Source organism: Genypterus blacodes, unplaced genomic scaffold (assembly GCF_046128005.1).
Source record: "Genypterus blacodes isolate CSIRO-AG114 ecotype Tasmania unplaced genomic scaffold, CSIRO-AGI_Gbla_v1 ptg000438l_1, whole genome shotgun sequence".
NCBI classification, from domain to species: Eukaryota; Metazoa; Chordata; class Actinopteri; order Ophidiiformes; family Ophidiidae; genus Genypterus; species Genypterus blacodes.
In genome coordinates this window covers 4,973,050-4,987,753 of record NW_027467208.1, presented here as the reverse complement: position 1 = coordinate 4,987,753, position 14,704 = coordinate 4,973,050, and the positions used below count along the sequence as shown (strand labels likewise).

General features: G+C 43.6%; 3 protein-coding genes across 7 annotated transcripts in view; 1 reads left to right on the top strand and 2 right to left on the bottom strand.

Annotated features, from left to right (window-relative positions):
- LOC142989595 (uncharacterized) overlaps positions 1 to 5,646 on the bottom strand; it is a 24,722-nt gene extending 19,076 nt beyond the window's left edge. For all 3 annotated transcript variants that reach the window (XM_076139169.1, XM_076139170.1, XM_076139171.1), the window contains exon 1: positions 5,285 to 5,646. In XM_076139169.1, coding sequence (XP_075995284.1) covers positions 5,285 to 5,351 — 67 coding nt within the window. In that variant the 5' untranslated portion in view covers positions 5,352 to 5,646. The remainder of the gene's footprint in view (positions 1 to 5,284) is intronic.
- stpg1 (sperm-tail PG-rich repeat containing 1) overlaps positions 1 to 11,747 on the bottom strand; it is a 17,330-nt gene extending 5,583 nt beyond the window's left edge. Inside the window, exons 1-9 of one of the 3 annotated variants that reach the window (XM_076139174.1) lie at positions 11,553 to 11,747; positions 11,337 to 11,449; positions 11,159 to 11,257; positions 10,878 to 11,060; positions 10,691 to 10,799; positions 10,409 to 10,577; positions 10,127 to 10,317; positions 9,392 to 9,495; positions 8,818 to 8,863 (exon numbers count right to left, since the gene is read on the bottom strand). In XM_076139174.1, coding sequence (XP_075995289.1) covers positions 9,422 to 9,495; positions 10,127 to 10,317; positions 10,409 to 10,577; positions 10,691 to 10,799; positions 10,878 to 11,060; positions 11,159 to 11,257; positions 11,337 to 11,449; positions 11,553 to 11,583 — 969 coding nt within the window. In that variant the 5' untranslated portion in view covers positions 11,584 to 11,747 and the 3' untranslated portion in view covers positions 8,818 to 8,863; positions 9,392 to 9,421. Of the gene's footprint in view, positions 1 to 8,796; positions 9,496 to 10,126; positions 10,318 to 10,408; positions 10,578 to 10,690; positions 10,800 to 10,877; positions 11,061 to 11,158; positions 11,258 to 11,336; positions 11,450 to 11,552 lie in introns of those variants that run through there. The other 2 variants (XM_076139173.1, XM_076139172.1) reach the window with 2 other exon arrangements.
- meaf6 (MYST/Esa1-associated factor 6) lies at positions 11,736 to 14,704 on the top strand. The gene is made up of 7 exons (XM_076139175.1): positions 11,736 to 11,869; positions 12,467 to 12,582; positions 12,786 to 12,873; positions 12,986 to 13,031; positions 13,122 to 13,311; positions 14,177 to 14,210; positions 14,300 to 14,704. The coding sequence occupies exons 1-7, from the start codon at positions 11,780 to 11,782 to the stop codon at positions 14,312 to 14,314; spliced, it is 579 nt and encodes a 192-aa protein (XP_075995290.1). The 5' UTR covers positions 11,736 to 11,779; the 3' UTR covers positions 14,315 to 14,704.

Genomic DNA, 14,704 nt, shown 5'->3' with positions numbered 1-14,704 from the left:
TAAAGTGCTCCAAACGAAACAGGTGCAGAAGAAGAATTCCCTGTAAAATGTGCTGTAGTGCACAAAATAAAAAAAGGAGGAATGGTCTGAGTGTTAAATTAAATTAAAGAAGAAGGAAGACAACATTTTTCTATCTATTTTTGTGATTGTCCATGCTTTCAGGTTAGTTTAAATGCTTTTAAAACATGTGAAACAGCAACTTTGAAGTAGATTCTTACTCATACTTGCTCTCATGAGTCAACAATCACGGCAATCAAAGACGGGAGCTTTTTTGGAACGTAATCTCCTGATGGAAAACTCTGTGGGGCTTAGTAACGAGTCAACACGGGAGCACACGGTTCACAGCTGCACCGTCACACTCATGTTTTGGACTCAGAAGTAGGACATAACTGCAGCTCGCTGACTAATGTTGATTTGGCAGCAGTGGTGAGGCGTGATGGACTAAGTTTAATCTCGGCTGAGGTCCGGTTTCAGCGCCGCAAAGGGTGCTGTCGTCACACTCGGCGGCTGGTCAATGAAGTTCACAAAATGACAACCCGGAAAGCTGATTAAACGAGCCTTAAACAAGCCATTTCTCCACCTTCACTGCAAATTTTGGATGATTTGTTGATTTATCAATAAATCATCCGTCCTCCATATGCTGACCATCACACACACATCAAATATGGCTCCCAGAGTGTGTTATGACAACAAGAAGCCCTCTATAAGAAACCTGAGCAGCTGTAATGGTATTTAGTTCAAGCGTGATCGGCTTATTTTTGTAAGGGATCTGTCGAAGAATAAGACAAAGTAACTGCGGCTGGAGCTGCTGTGGGGCCGGCGTGGCTCCATGTGGGGAATGGAGGAGACAGTGTGTGTGTGTGTGTGTGTGTGTGTGTGTGTGTGTGTGTGTGTGTGTGTGTGTGTGTGTGTGTGGCGTCATTAGACTGCAGACGTGGTGCAGTAAGAGAAGCTCCCCCACTTAAGTACAACTATAAGGTACCTGTACACGGAGTCCTCTCATTCTGTGTTACTATCTACTCATTTCAGTCTTGTTTCGAGTTCATTTTACTGCAGTTACTTAACTTAAAGATTCTTCCTTACTTACTTATTTATTAATAGTGTTGTTGTGTGCACAGTTGGGTTGCGGCCATGAAGTCTGTTAAGCACAACAAAGCATCAGACCTCCTCTGAGCTGAAACGTTAGAGTGCGTTTGTCCTTTGAGGCTGAGGTGTTGCGGTGAGTGACATGTGAGTATGACTGAGAGTGTGTGTGTGTGTGTGTGTGTGTGTGTGTGTGTGTGTGTGTGTGTGTGTGTGTGTGTGTGTGTGTGTGTGTGTGTGTGTGTGTGTGTGTGTGTGTGTGAGCTACAGTGAGCGTGCGTGGGCATGAACGCTAAATGAAGCCACATTAGGGTTGTTATCTACAGTCACACAAACACACATACACACACACACTTCAAAGCAGGAGTAGGGGGCTGCATCTGTAAGCGATTCCTCTGAGATCTGGATAACATAAACAAAATCATTCGGTCCATCTTGCAAAGCAGCATGGGTAATGGCGAACCAGGAGGACGGATGCACATGAGTGTGTATCAACTCAAGATCTAGACATCTAGGTTTAGGCATGGACGGCATCAAACAAAAGCATTCCAGCTTCTTCATAATGAGGAATCTCCTATTTAACAAAGAAAATGGTTTCAACTCCATTAACGTTGGCCAATTAAACTGGGCCTAAGGATGTAAAAACTGTGTGTGCGGCAGATTTGTCTTTAAAAAGAGAGTGTGAAGTGCCTCTGGGTTAGATTATAGAAACCTAAGGACAGAATAACGTTCTCTGTCTTACACATCAAAGTGAATCTTAATGTTAACCGTGAATATTTAAGCTAAATTCAGGTTCAGAGCGCTGGAGTAAGACGTAAAATGTATGTAAGCAACAATCACTCAACCAATTTCTGAAGTAAAAGGAGAATGACTGTCATTGTGTCGTCATTTAGTGATTAGGCGACGCGTAATCAATACACAATGGTGATTCATCTGTGTGTCAGTCACGACAGCCTTCCCTTGGGCATCTCCTCAAACATCCTGCTGTGCACAGGAAGTGATGTGTAGGGCCTTTCCTGCACAAACAGCCACTTTGGATTTGAAGAAGAACAACAGAGGAAGAACTGCAACCTGAGTAACATCCAGCAAAGTGATATCTGAGGACAAGAAACACATGGAACCGCATGGAAACACAGACGTAGCCAAGTACAATATTAAACCCTGATGTCTGGATTAACTCTTTAAGCTGAAGATTTCTTACTCTTTGACAACAATGCTTCTCATATGACTAAACTCTGCCTCACACCTTTCTCCAGAGGGATTTAACATCAATATCCCATTCATGAATTCTGCGTCTTGCGAATTTTTGAAAGGAAACATGACTAATCTGAGCATGAGCTCTCAGGAAGCTACGTCCTTCGCCTTCCCCTTCTTCATAAAGGCAACAGAATGGAGCATTTCCTCTCCTTTTTTCCGGTGCTAGCTGTTGTGATTTATAGCAGCTGGTCACAGGATCTCGCTGACGTGGAGTGGAGGAGCGCTCCGGCCCGCTCCGTCTCCCCTCCTTCTGCCGAAAACCGCGCTCACGCCACAACAAACCCCGACTTCCCTCCCCGTGCATTTTCGACAGAGTTGTTACAAGCCGATCCCTTCCACGCCCATCCCTCCTGGCATTTTCTGCTCGCCCACCCGCGTGTACAAGCATTCGAACCCCCCTCCTCTAACTCCAACCCACCCCTGGGCGAAACACGACACATTCTGCAGACCTCTGAGAACTCCAAAGGCCTTGCGCGAATGCAGAAGAGCTTTGTGTTTTAGTTCGATCATCACGTGCAGACGGTATTAAATAGTCTGCAGAAATTCTGAGGTTAGGATTACAGAATGTAAATGCATAATCCTACACGTGATCCTTGTGATGTGCACTCAATTAATCCAACTGTATGTGTGTTACTAAAGGCTGGAAACACACAGACTGGGCCTCTTCTCTTTTTCTGTATACATTGGCAGGAGGAGGAGTAATGATAGAGGCGAATCAAAAGCTGGAGGAGTGATGTTTCTAGGCCAAAATCTACATTTCCGGGCCGGCTGTGACCTTGACTGTCTGCCAAGAGCATAACGTCAGCCCCGACTGGGAAGCTCGAGGGGCCAAAGGGAGTCCACGTCTCATGATTGCTTCCACAGAGGAGCGTTTGACTCAGAGCTTAGACTCTGACTGCAGGCAACACGGGGTCACAATGGTGGCACCCCATGAGGAAATGCAAGCATTCACCAGTGAAGTTTTGTTGTGACACTTAAAATCTGGAAATGAGTCGTAATTTAGGCCATTAAAAGATTAAAAGGCCTCTAATAATCTTGATAAATGACACAAGCTATTCAGCCAGATTTCTATCTGCGGCACACAAAACACAAATTGTCTTAGCTGGGGAGCTGGTGCCACTCCTATTGTGAACCGCAAACAGAGACTCTTTGAACATGTCATGTCTAGGAGCGGCTTGGTTGGACTCCAGCGGCTCGCCCAGTCAGAAAAAGGAAGGCCACTAACTGGGTCCCTCAAAGAAAACTCCGTCTCCGGTCTCTTCTCTTGTGTGCCATTGGCTTTCAAACACCACCAGGCGGAGATGCACATTCTGATGCAGTGGTATAATGTCTCCGGTCAGCCGGTTTCAGGGGGGGCTGACAGGAGCGATGGGATCAAGAGGGGAAAGCGTGGGAGGGGGTGTAAGGGATTTGGAAGGCGTGGGGAGTTTCTACATGCATTAGGGCCTGCCAACCTCAGGCCTGAATAAAATCACTCTGATATGGGATTAGGCTCCTCCGTCACAGCTCCACAGGGCAGACTGGTGTGGCTGCAAAATCAAAAACACATCCCGTCTAGCACTTTACAGAAATGACACTTGCCTCTCAGAAGAAAGGAGTCAGAGAGAAAGAATGTTTATCTAACGCCTCTGTCTTTTTCTTTCGGTGTCTACAGCATTCCTGATAACGTCACATGCTGATCAACGTTGCTGTGGCGACGGTCAGAGCTCAACCCACGTTAGTACAAACCCTAGAACCAAAACATGCTTTGTTATTCATTTAAGAGCGGATAATAAATGGTGAATTTGTTCAGGTATGATGTGTGATTGTTCAGTGTTTTACATCAAAACAGCTGTTAATACCACTTCATGTTTCCACACCTCCATCACACACACACACACACGCGCGCTGGCAACATCTCCATCCTCTTAAACACGCTGCTGCTGGTCTCCTCGGTGCATTAGCCAACGTATGGAACACCCACACATGCACCGGGCACACTGACAGCCTGGCTTTGCAGTGATAAAGAGCTGCAGCAGGCATTTCTGCCTCCATCCACCGCTCTCCACATGAAGTGGAATGGGGGGAGGGCTGTCAGAGAAGTCACCTTCCACCAGTGTATACATGTCGGATGGATGCATATGGTGGATGTTTACTACACAAACCTCTTCTCCAACTGATTTTCTATGAGTAGTATGATGTCATTTGTGGTTTATTATAAGAATATGGTTGAGATGGCGTGTCTACTGGCTGCGAGAACATCAAAATGTCCAGGCAGCAGGAGAATCACACCTATTAGCTAGAAAAAGCCAGGTTCAATCCTTTTGCCAGCCAGTATCTGCATTGCTAAAGTGCCCTTGAGCAAGACACTGAATCCCTACACCAGATTTCAGACGAGCTCCCCTGCAGGGGTGGGGTGAAGAATCTCACAAATATTATGGTCACAGTCTGTTTGTCTTCTTGGGGCAGACAGCTGTGTGCCTTCAGCTGCACCAGTATCAGCCATGGTCTGCCTGTATGTGGGCCATTTTTCACCCCGTGCAGGACTGAAATGTTGGTAATGGAGACCAGAGCTCAGTGCTGCATTTTCCAGGATCTCTCTGTTTGGATCTGCTCATTAGTAGAAGACCCAGCTGTGAGAGAGCTTGATGCAGAGAACCATGACTATTGTTAGGGAGGGATTATAAGCCTATTACACACGGACAAACATCCTGTCTTTGAGATTTCTTTGAGGAATCTGATATGCATAATTGAAGCTGTTGAATATAGAGTCCATCTAGATCTCCAAGCATTTCACTGAGGAAGAAGGAGATTGAAATAGATCCGATACTGGCAAATTAAGATGATTGAACACTGCAGAATAACCTCCTATAATAACCCAAACCCCCCCCCCCCCCCTCCCCTCCTCTAACACTTTACTGTAACGTTATTCGTGACCTATTTCTTACGACTGTAGACAACTTACATTTATCTTTTAGTGTCAGTTTCTCCTCAAAATTATGTCCGAGCTCCTGATAATCCATTTTTTCCATTCAGGCGGATCGCAGTCCCGTTCCAGTTGCTGTCATTCCTCAGAGCCGCAGAAGTACAGGAGATGAAACTCCCGGTACAGATCGCCCAAACACGCCCTTTGTAAATCCAACCGGAATGGAAAAAAAGTGTGAAAAATAACTAGAAATTAATAAGGATCCGATTGAAAACAGTGTGGGACGTCTAAAATGGGCGATCGCTGTTAACTGGAGTCAATGTCTTCTTATAAGAGGGTCTAAATGAAATCCAGCGTGTCTATGAGTCTGAAGAGGAAAATCTACTGTGAGAAAAAAAAAGCCTCGGTCCTGAACCGGGGGAGAGAAATCAAACTCCAGGGATGTACACGCAACACTTCTGGTTAGACCTTTCAAAATAAAAGCGACGTTGGTGCTTATGTCATATTTCTAAAACATGCCAAATGTAATGGTGAGGTGGCAGCGATAATACACTTACGCTAGATAATATAAAGAGGTTATAATAATTAATCCTGGTATTGGCGAAAGGTTTTCTTCATTTAATCAAATTAACGGTTGATGATAAAACTGTAAATCATGTCTGATTTGATGCTGGATGTACTTTCCGGTTTTGTTCTCGCCAACTTGGTGCAATAGAATTCAGGGAGAAACCACATGCCGGAGGACTGGGTTGTACCATCTTTTTGGACCGGGGAAATACATTTTTTAAACGCACAGTTAGACCAGAAAATGTAAATGGAGATCTTATTAAAACAAAACGATGTGTTTGATTCACATATTTGACTCTTTCGACTTTTCAACTTCGCTTACAAGGCAGTACGCAACTTTTCTCTAAACTCTTGGTACAGCTGAATGGTCGAGTCCATCAGATGATTTCACGAAGCTGGTCTAGTGTCTGTTTGCGACATGGTGGGTTGTTATTAGAGCAAATTACACCGACTGCCCGCGTCATTGTAATAATTAGTCATCAAGTATTAATTAACTCTTAGTAAGATTGAAATGGTTTGACTCAATGGGTTGACTGAAGCCATTTTTGCCATTTAAACACTGTAATTACATGAATTCATACAGATGAAATAGGTGTAAATACTACACTCAATACAAGTTGTTATTGTTATTTAACACAAAACGCTTCGTACTTGCTGCTTAAACCATCATCAATTTATTATGATGACTTTCTCAATGCAGCCCCTTTCCAAAAAGAACATAGGAAAGAAATGTCATATTGCTCAGAAGGGTCATCAATATTTAAAAGGAATATTCTATAACTAGTCCGTCCAGATTCACACCCACTATGCTTTTTGCAGATTTTGTTTAAAATTCTCATTAATTATGGATGAATCTCATCTGCATCCTCCATCTGGTTTTTCTTCAATCTTGGAGCATATTGAGGGTGGAGCTGAATAAAATTAAACAAATGAATAAATAAAGGTCATCACAGCAAATACACAGTATAGATAGAGATCAACATGATGCATGATGTTACAACTAGACTGAATGCTAAAAAGCTAAATGTATGCGAGTTTAATGGGGGACGTAAAAAATGCATGACCCATTTAGCCTGGTGAAGACGCTGGGGAGGACTTATAGACTTCAGGACTCTTGAGCTTGAGGTTGTGGTTGATGTTAAGAGACTTAGAGACAGTGGTTGGTCTACGTTTTATTTCTCCTCTAAATTTAAATGTATCAACCCAAACCCAACTGAAATGAGCTGTGGCACCATCTCAACCTTCTCAAAACTCTAGAACCAAATGGGGCTGTAGATGTGTTTCTCTATGTTGATTTGTGTTGTGGCACACTGAGGTTAAAGATAGCTTGTTAAGCATTGAAACACCGCTAATCAATCTCCTGACTGCCCTGCGCGCTTGAAAGGGAGGCCGCTTTATCAGGGTTAATAGGGGGGTGGATCTGAAGTGTGGCGCCTATCACGGAGTAAAATGTCTGTGAGCTCACTGCTGTTGGGTCTGGACCCTCTGTCTAAAAAAACGACTTGTCAATGCCGTAATGAGATTTAGAAATGCAAAGGCAGGAAATGCACTAGAGCAGTAGGAGGAAGGCAGGGAGCCATCTTGTCTCCTCTCTCTCTGTACATACTGTACATTACACATACACGCCCACACAAAATCCAGCATTCTCCCATACTGCACTAAAGCTATGTAATTCCAGGCTGGATCAGAAGCAGCATGATGTCAACTTGTGTTATGGAGTCATGTGGACCAGAGGGAGGTGTATGTTTTGAGAATCTGTAATCTGATTTTTTGTATCCTGTAATAAATCATTTTATGGTTGCCAGAATCTGGATCAGTGAAGAAGCCCTTTGTGCTCAGTGGTGATGTTCTTCAGACACAGATAACTGTGAAAGGATAAACAGACTAGAGCTAAACCTAAACTTCCCCTCGGGTCTGATCGGTCAAACCTCTGCAACCAGAACTAATCTGCTTCACCGTCCAAGGACACTGTTGCACTTCTTCATCTCTAACTACCTCTTTCTATAAGTACATTGAAGAAAAGCCTGAGATAGGTCTTTCTCTGGTTTTGTAACCTCTCATCACATGTTCGAGCTTTCATGCGTTGGCATTCCTGCTAAGACAGACTCCATAAATACACATGTATGTTTTAGGGAAGCCTTTTGAAATTACAGCAAAACGAATAGTGCAATGTCTTGATGTACTGCCAAACAACAAATAAAAGCGTAAATTGACAGGATTAGCTGTTTACTCTGAAGGCAACAGTACTCTACAGTTTGTTATTGAATCTTTGAGGCCATAAGTGGGTGTAGAACAACAAAATAGACACATAAAATCCATTGTATGTTCATTTTAGTCAATGTCTATGATTCTGCATTAGCGTTATTGCAATTGTAAAACAATTAATTGTATAAATAGGACAGGGATTTGACTTTTGTTCATCATGGAGCAACTGATTGGACGTGAACGATTCCTACAGCAGGCGGCTTTTTAAGTGAGACTTCCTTTGATGGGCTGCAGGTTCATACTTGCCTGCATCTGACTGTGAGACACAGGGAGATTCAGAGTGCATCCCATAAACCCACAGAGGTATGTCGTTCACTGTTGCTGCCCTTCTGTCTCAAAAAAGAAAAAAAAAGCCACGGAAAACAACAGATTTAGATTTAAAGGATTTGTAAAGATTCTCCCTACATGTTTGACCTGAATCATGCACTCACTTTGGCAAAAAGGAGATATACAAATGTGTTCCTCATTGTAAAACCTTCAAGTATACAATGGTTTGGTTTTGTCAGGGCGAGTACACATATTTAGAGAGCAGACGATTGAAGTCAGAGTCTGAATATATCTACAGCTGTTAAGCAAGCACGTCGACAATTGCTGCGGTTATCGAGAGCGGAGAACATTCAGCACGTGCTGGGGAACGGAACAAAGCTCCAACTTATTAATCTTTGTCAATACATGCGATTGGGAAATAATGAATTCACTATCAATAATTGTTTGTCACCATTGTCTTTGTTTTATTCAGTAACATTCACGGGAGAAGTGCGATGTTGTCAGTCATCACATTAACAACTGCACCTCGCGGAAACAAACATGAGGCATCAATGAGCAGGAATGTCTTGGAACAAAAGAGAATTGTGCTAATCAATGCTGTAACTACTGTAAAAGCAATAGGTCCGATCTCTCAGGTACAGAGAGGTTTACGGCAGAGAGAAAGGGGATGACTGATGTGTCCATTTGTCTTTTGGATTAACCTCCGTCTCTGCCTCATGCCCACTCAGTCACATAGCTCACATACAAAGTCACTCCCCCCCCCCCCTCTGCCCGCCCTCTAGCAGTTGGCATGATGGTATCATCTCAAACGCTCAGCTGTTCCTGTGATTGGAGCAGTGACATGACCAGCAGCTGTCACAGGGCGCCAGCAACACTTATCATCTCCATATTAGAGGACAATATTTTATAAATATAAATAAAACTGCTGGCTTTTCAACGCTTCTTTCTCACCCAAATAGTCCACACAGACACACAACATGCATAGAACAATGAACTGACAGATAATAGCAGGTCATGCGTGTGTGTGTGTGTATGTGAGATATTTACATATTTCCATTGTAGTTCTCTTTGAAACCTTCATGTAGGAACCCAGATCTTTGTATCGCTGTAAAAGAAGGACTGCTTTGCTTGGACACGTGGCTCATAGAAACCTGAAGAGAGGACAAAACAGTTAAACTTAACACTTTGTAATCAAAATAACACCAGACAAACAATTACTTTTGTTACAGAAATACTCTAAATGTGTGTGTGTGAACTGCATATATGTAAGACTGAGGAACGTTCACTTATCTTCCACTAAAAGCTCCTGAGTCTCAACTCGTCATTTTTTCCGAATGTTTACATGTAGCTGAGCTTTATATAATGGGGCCGCTTCCAGATCCAGAAAGTTAAAATGCACTCGGAATGTTCCTGAATACTTTTGGAGTGTTCCTAAATACTTCAGCAGAGGCTCTTTCTTTTCCAATCCTTTGTGGAACTGTGCATTAGTGTGACACCACAATTTATGAGCAGGCTGAACTCCTCTCTTACTACAGGCTTTCAGGGACAGAGATGAATACGTTACAGTGCATTTAATGTTCCGCAAGAGGAAAAATTCCCGGAAAATCTATCCCCAAATACGCACATTGCACGGGTTATACTGTGATGAAGAGCTGCGATTTTATAGTTTGTTGACCCAATTTCTACTTACATGCCTGACCTACTTCACTTACCAATTTCCTACATTTAATTGCATTACACTATACTCCAGTCATTATTGTTGATGTGTAGACTTTTCCTTACCTGGACCTGGACCCAGACTGTCCTGTGGGTCTTGGAGAATCCTTTGAGTTCTGGAAGCAAACGCGGCTGTGGGCACGGGATGTTTAGTCGAGCTGTAACGTTTCAGTACTTCATACTGCCCGGGGCCTGGAAACGGAGGGTCCTTAGGAACAATCAGAGCAGGCGTTGCTATTGCCAAATAATGCCCCCTCCTTTAAAGACAGACGAGAGGACGTTGATATCAAGGGGACGTGAAATAATTGGATTAAACCGTAAACTGATGAATATTGTAGGTTTACTCACGGCAGGATAGTCCTCTTCACAGGCACAGGGATCTGATGGGGACTGTAGGCTCCTGGGCCAGGAAAATGGTTTTGTAATGGAGCTGGAATTCTGGGAGTTTTGGATTTGAAGGGGGACGAGGCTGCCTTAGGGTCCTTCTGGATCAAGTCGTCATTTACTTCATAGTGGCCTTTCAGAAATGTCATTAAAGAAATGCAGAAAAGAAGATAAGATATTTGTTGTTGTTGTTTTAAGCGTGATAAGTTGATATTGTTCAGAATAGACATGGTAAAAGGTAATTACATGGTGATGGCATGTATTTGTTTGGGCTTAATGAGTTGCGTCCAGTTTTTGAGAGGAAAGCAGATGTACCAGCCATGGAAGGTTTTCTCTCGGTTCCACTGAAACAAACCTGTACAAACAGAAAACAAAAACATCTGACAAGAACTCTGAGAAAGATTAGTTATCACTGAAATAATGTCTCACGTACGTCATATTGATTCGGGGCTGGAGTCATGTTCTTCGGACGATCCAGCTGCACGGCCACAGGCGACCTGAACACCCTGGAGACTCCAGTGTTAAAGTCATACTTGTTGATGAAGGATCCCTGCAGATTATACACATTTGGTCCTGGGATCCATCTTCTCTGTGTGTTACGAGGAACTCTGGCAGTCTAATGGAGAGGTGCCACAAAGCCATTTCAGGGAACTTGGTAATTATCAATAAACAACAAAATTATACTACAGGTTACAGATAAGAAGCAGCCCTGACCTCTGATGCCAAGCCTGTGGTGCCTTTCTTGGAGAAGGAAGGACTGCTGAGCTCAGCCGTGGACGTACACTCATAGGTGCCTGGTCCAGGGTTTTCATTCTGAAATAAACACATATAAATGTGTTTATGATGCATTGCTGTTTCTTCACAGAGGAGTTTGTTAGTTAAATATTCTTACCGGACATAATTGTGAGGGAAACCTTTTAGCTTGCGATGAAAATCCTTTCTTATGTTGATTGCTCGTCTGCACGGTTTGGTTTTTATTTTGTAATGAAGATGCAACCTCATAACCTAGATTTGTACCAATAATACACATAGAAACATACATTTTTCACCATCATATTTATCTCAAACGAATATCCGAATGTTCGACTCTGGCCGTGTTTAGACTCACTCTCATTCAATCCCCGGAATATTTTCGCCATGATTCCAAAGTTAACGTTGAAGTAAGTGTGTGTGAAGTCCAAAAGCAGTTTCTACGACAACGTTACAACAGAGCGGCTTGTTGATCCACCTTCTGCCGGTCGTGTAGCGCCACCTCCCGGCCCGGCTGCGGTACATTTAGCGCTTCAGACCGACCGAACCGCCCGTCGCCGCCGCTGTTTCTTAGCTCGATCCATCATGGCGATGCATGCTAAGGCCACACCGCCGCAGATCCCGGACACCCGCCGGGAGCTCGCTGAGCTGGTGAAGAGGAAACAAGAACTCGCCGTAGGTTTATGGTTTAAAACGTTAAAAAGTAAAAAGTACAGTCGATTGCGTTGCGCAGCGAACTGGCGGGATAACGCGACTGGCGCGAGCGGACAGGCTGCTAGCTTGGGCCCTCGCTCAATGCTAACTAGCTAGCTCACTGTTGTTATTGTCCTGTTCGCGCTGTGCTACATGCTAATGCTAACATTGGACCAAAAGCGAGGCAAAAAGCAATAATGTGATAAATTGGTTGATTATTAAACTTTAATTGCCGCTATTTTTAAATTCTAGTACATTCACGACACTTCAGACATTGAAAACTGTTATTCCACTACAGCGGCGTTATTTGCCGGGTATGCTAGGTGGCTAACGTACTAGCCACCTGGTTGGGTGGGCGGTTGCCAAAGTTTAGGACATGTTAGGAATATTTATCATACACAACCATTTTCTGTGTCGCTACATGGCGACTAATGCCCCGTAACAAATTAAAATCAGTCTATCGTAAGTGTTGACACGTTGCATATCACAATTTAGTTGATGATGGGGTGTTAGTGTGGCTTGTTGTTTGTTTTTTGCAATCTGTGCTGTTAAGTGCTGATCTGATTTCTTCATTTGCAGGAGACACTAGTGAACCTGGAAAGACAAATCTATGCTTTTGAAGGCAGCTACCTAGAAGATACTCAGATGTACGGCAACATCATTAGAGGATGGGACCGTTACCTTACCAACCAAAAGTAAGCAGCAACTGCATCAGACATGGAGTTAGAAATATGTCAAATTAAGCTTCAGCTCTGTTGTCGTGACATTTAAAACATTCATCAGGTCCAGGATCGACACCTGATGTCATTTGACTTGGATAATCAGCTTGTTACGTGACTTTTCATCTGTTATGTAACCGCAAGACCCTTAAATTCCTTTTGTGTTTCCATCCCAACAGGAACTCCAATAGTAAGACAGATAGAAGAAACAGGAAATTCAAGGAAGCAGAGCGTTTGTTCAGCAAGTCGTCTGTCACGTCGGTTGCGGTGAGTTCCTGCCTTCCCAGATTGTCCAACACAATATTAAAGATGTTCTTGTTCATCTGCATAATAGGAATAGAGCTGCCTATTAAATGTTGCCCTCTCTTCTGATGAGCAGGCAGTTTGTGCACTTGGCGGGTTACCAGAGCACATGAACGAAAAGCGTGAGTTAGTTTTCTAATTTTTCCTAATACAATCACACTTTGGGAACACAAATAAGTTTGACTTATTAGTTTGACTCATGGTCCCTTTAGGTGAGGCAGGAAGCGGCACAGAGAGCGACACTCCGGACCTCCAGAACCAAGAGAACGAGCCCAGCCAGGAGGACACGGAGGACGTGGATTCCACCCTGCAGGACCTAAAGCCCCAGAAAGCCGCCTCGTCATCCTCCTCGGGCAGCCACCACGGGAGCCACAAGAAGAGGAAGAACAAAAACAGACACAGGTAAGAACGGTTATGAACGGCTTGTGTGTGCTTTAATCTCAGCGGCTTCTTATCCTCTGATTACGGCAGGAAATCAACATACAATCTGAGGATCCACTGTTAAAGCCAACGCAGCTGTTTGTGTACGCTTCTGGTTAATCTCACTGTATTACGTAACTGTTTAATGTCAAGAATGGACTCCTCTAACCACATGTTAACAATCCAGGTGCTCCACCTAGCCCAGACGGAGCCATCATGTCACTCTGGAACCGCAGTGACATGTAGGTGTAGGGCTTTAGACGTTAGGCCGGTCAACTAACAACTGCTGCTCTCTTCCTCCTCCCCTCCTCTAATGCTGCCTCCCTCCCCCCCAGTCCTTCTGCCATGTTTGATTATGACTTCGAGTAAGTCTGAATTTTAACTTCCTGCTCCCCCCTGTGGTGTTTACATCCTGCCTGCTGCAACCTCCATCTTTTTTTTTCTTCCTTCTTCTTCGTCTTCCTCCCCCACTTTTCCTGTCTTTTGCCTGCGTTTGTTGACCTTGAGTTTTGAGTTGAAGCCTGCTCGTTGTTCAGTCACGTCGCATGTCCGACACTTCATCCTCCAGTTCAAAAACTCCCATCAGACGGTTCTGTTTTTTTTCTCTCTGACACCGTTCCCATTTCAGAAGTGTGTTTCTCCATTTTGGCGCAAGTAAAATAAAAGCTCATCTTGCCTGAAAATGGCTCGATTCGTCAAAGATTTTCCATTTGGTGTTAATTTTGCAAGCTTTTTTTTCTTGCACTTCCATCACTGTCCGGATTAAAATAGTGGCGCTGCTCTTCATCACGGTTCCCGCCAGAACCAGGGTTGCGATCACATCTAACAATGTTGTTTTTTGTTGCAGGTTTGACATGAAGGTCAACAAGAAACCAAGAGCTGTAAGTAAAGTTCACACGTTTGTTCTAACTCACTGCAGCACTTCAGCATCTTCTCTCATTCATCCAATCTCTCCTTCCCGTCCCCGCAGGACTATTCGACCTAATCAAGACGACCTGAAGACGCGGATGCACAAGTTGATATATATATATTACGGAGAGAAACACATGATTTTTGGACTTTTGTGAACTTTGTACACCTTTGCTGGTTATATTTCAGTCTGTATTGTGTGTGTGTGTATTGCTTGAAACATTCCCCCTGCCCACCTACCTTTGGATGCACTCATGGTTATGACATACCAGTTTAGAAGCTGTATGGTGTCGCATGCTGTCTGAGGAACACAGCCGCCTGCAGTAAAGCACCATCCTGTATAGTGTTTAAAAAAAAAAGACTGTATTTATTGTGTATTTGCCATCTTTTTTCAATGGAAAAGTTTAGCTTTTTGTGTCAAATTGTCATATACCTCCTGACTGCCCCAGCTTCTTTTATTACATGA

What these genes read in the sequence shown, in the direction of transcription:
- meaf6 (XM_076139175.1), top strand. Translation starts at nt 11,780, where the DNA reads ATGGCGATGCATGCTAAGGCCACACCGCCGCAGATCCCGGACACCCGC. An exon ending in AGAGGAAACAAGAACTCGCC is followed by an intron (nt 11,870 to 12,466) that starts GTAGGTTTATGG and finishes CTTCATTTGCAG; the next exon opens with GAGACACTAGTGAACCTGGA. An exon ending in CGTCTGTCACGTCGGTTGCG is followed by an intron (nt 12,874 to 12,985) that starts GTGAGTTCCTGC and finishes TCTGATGAGCAG; the next exon opens with GCAGTTTGTGCACTTGGCGG.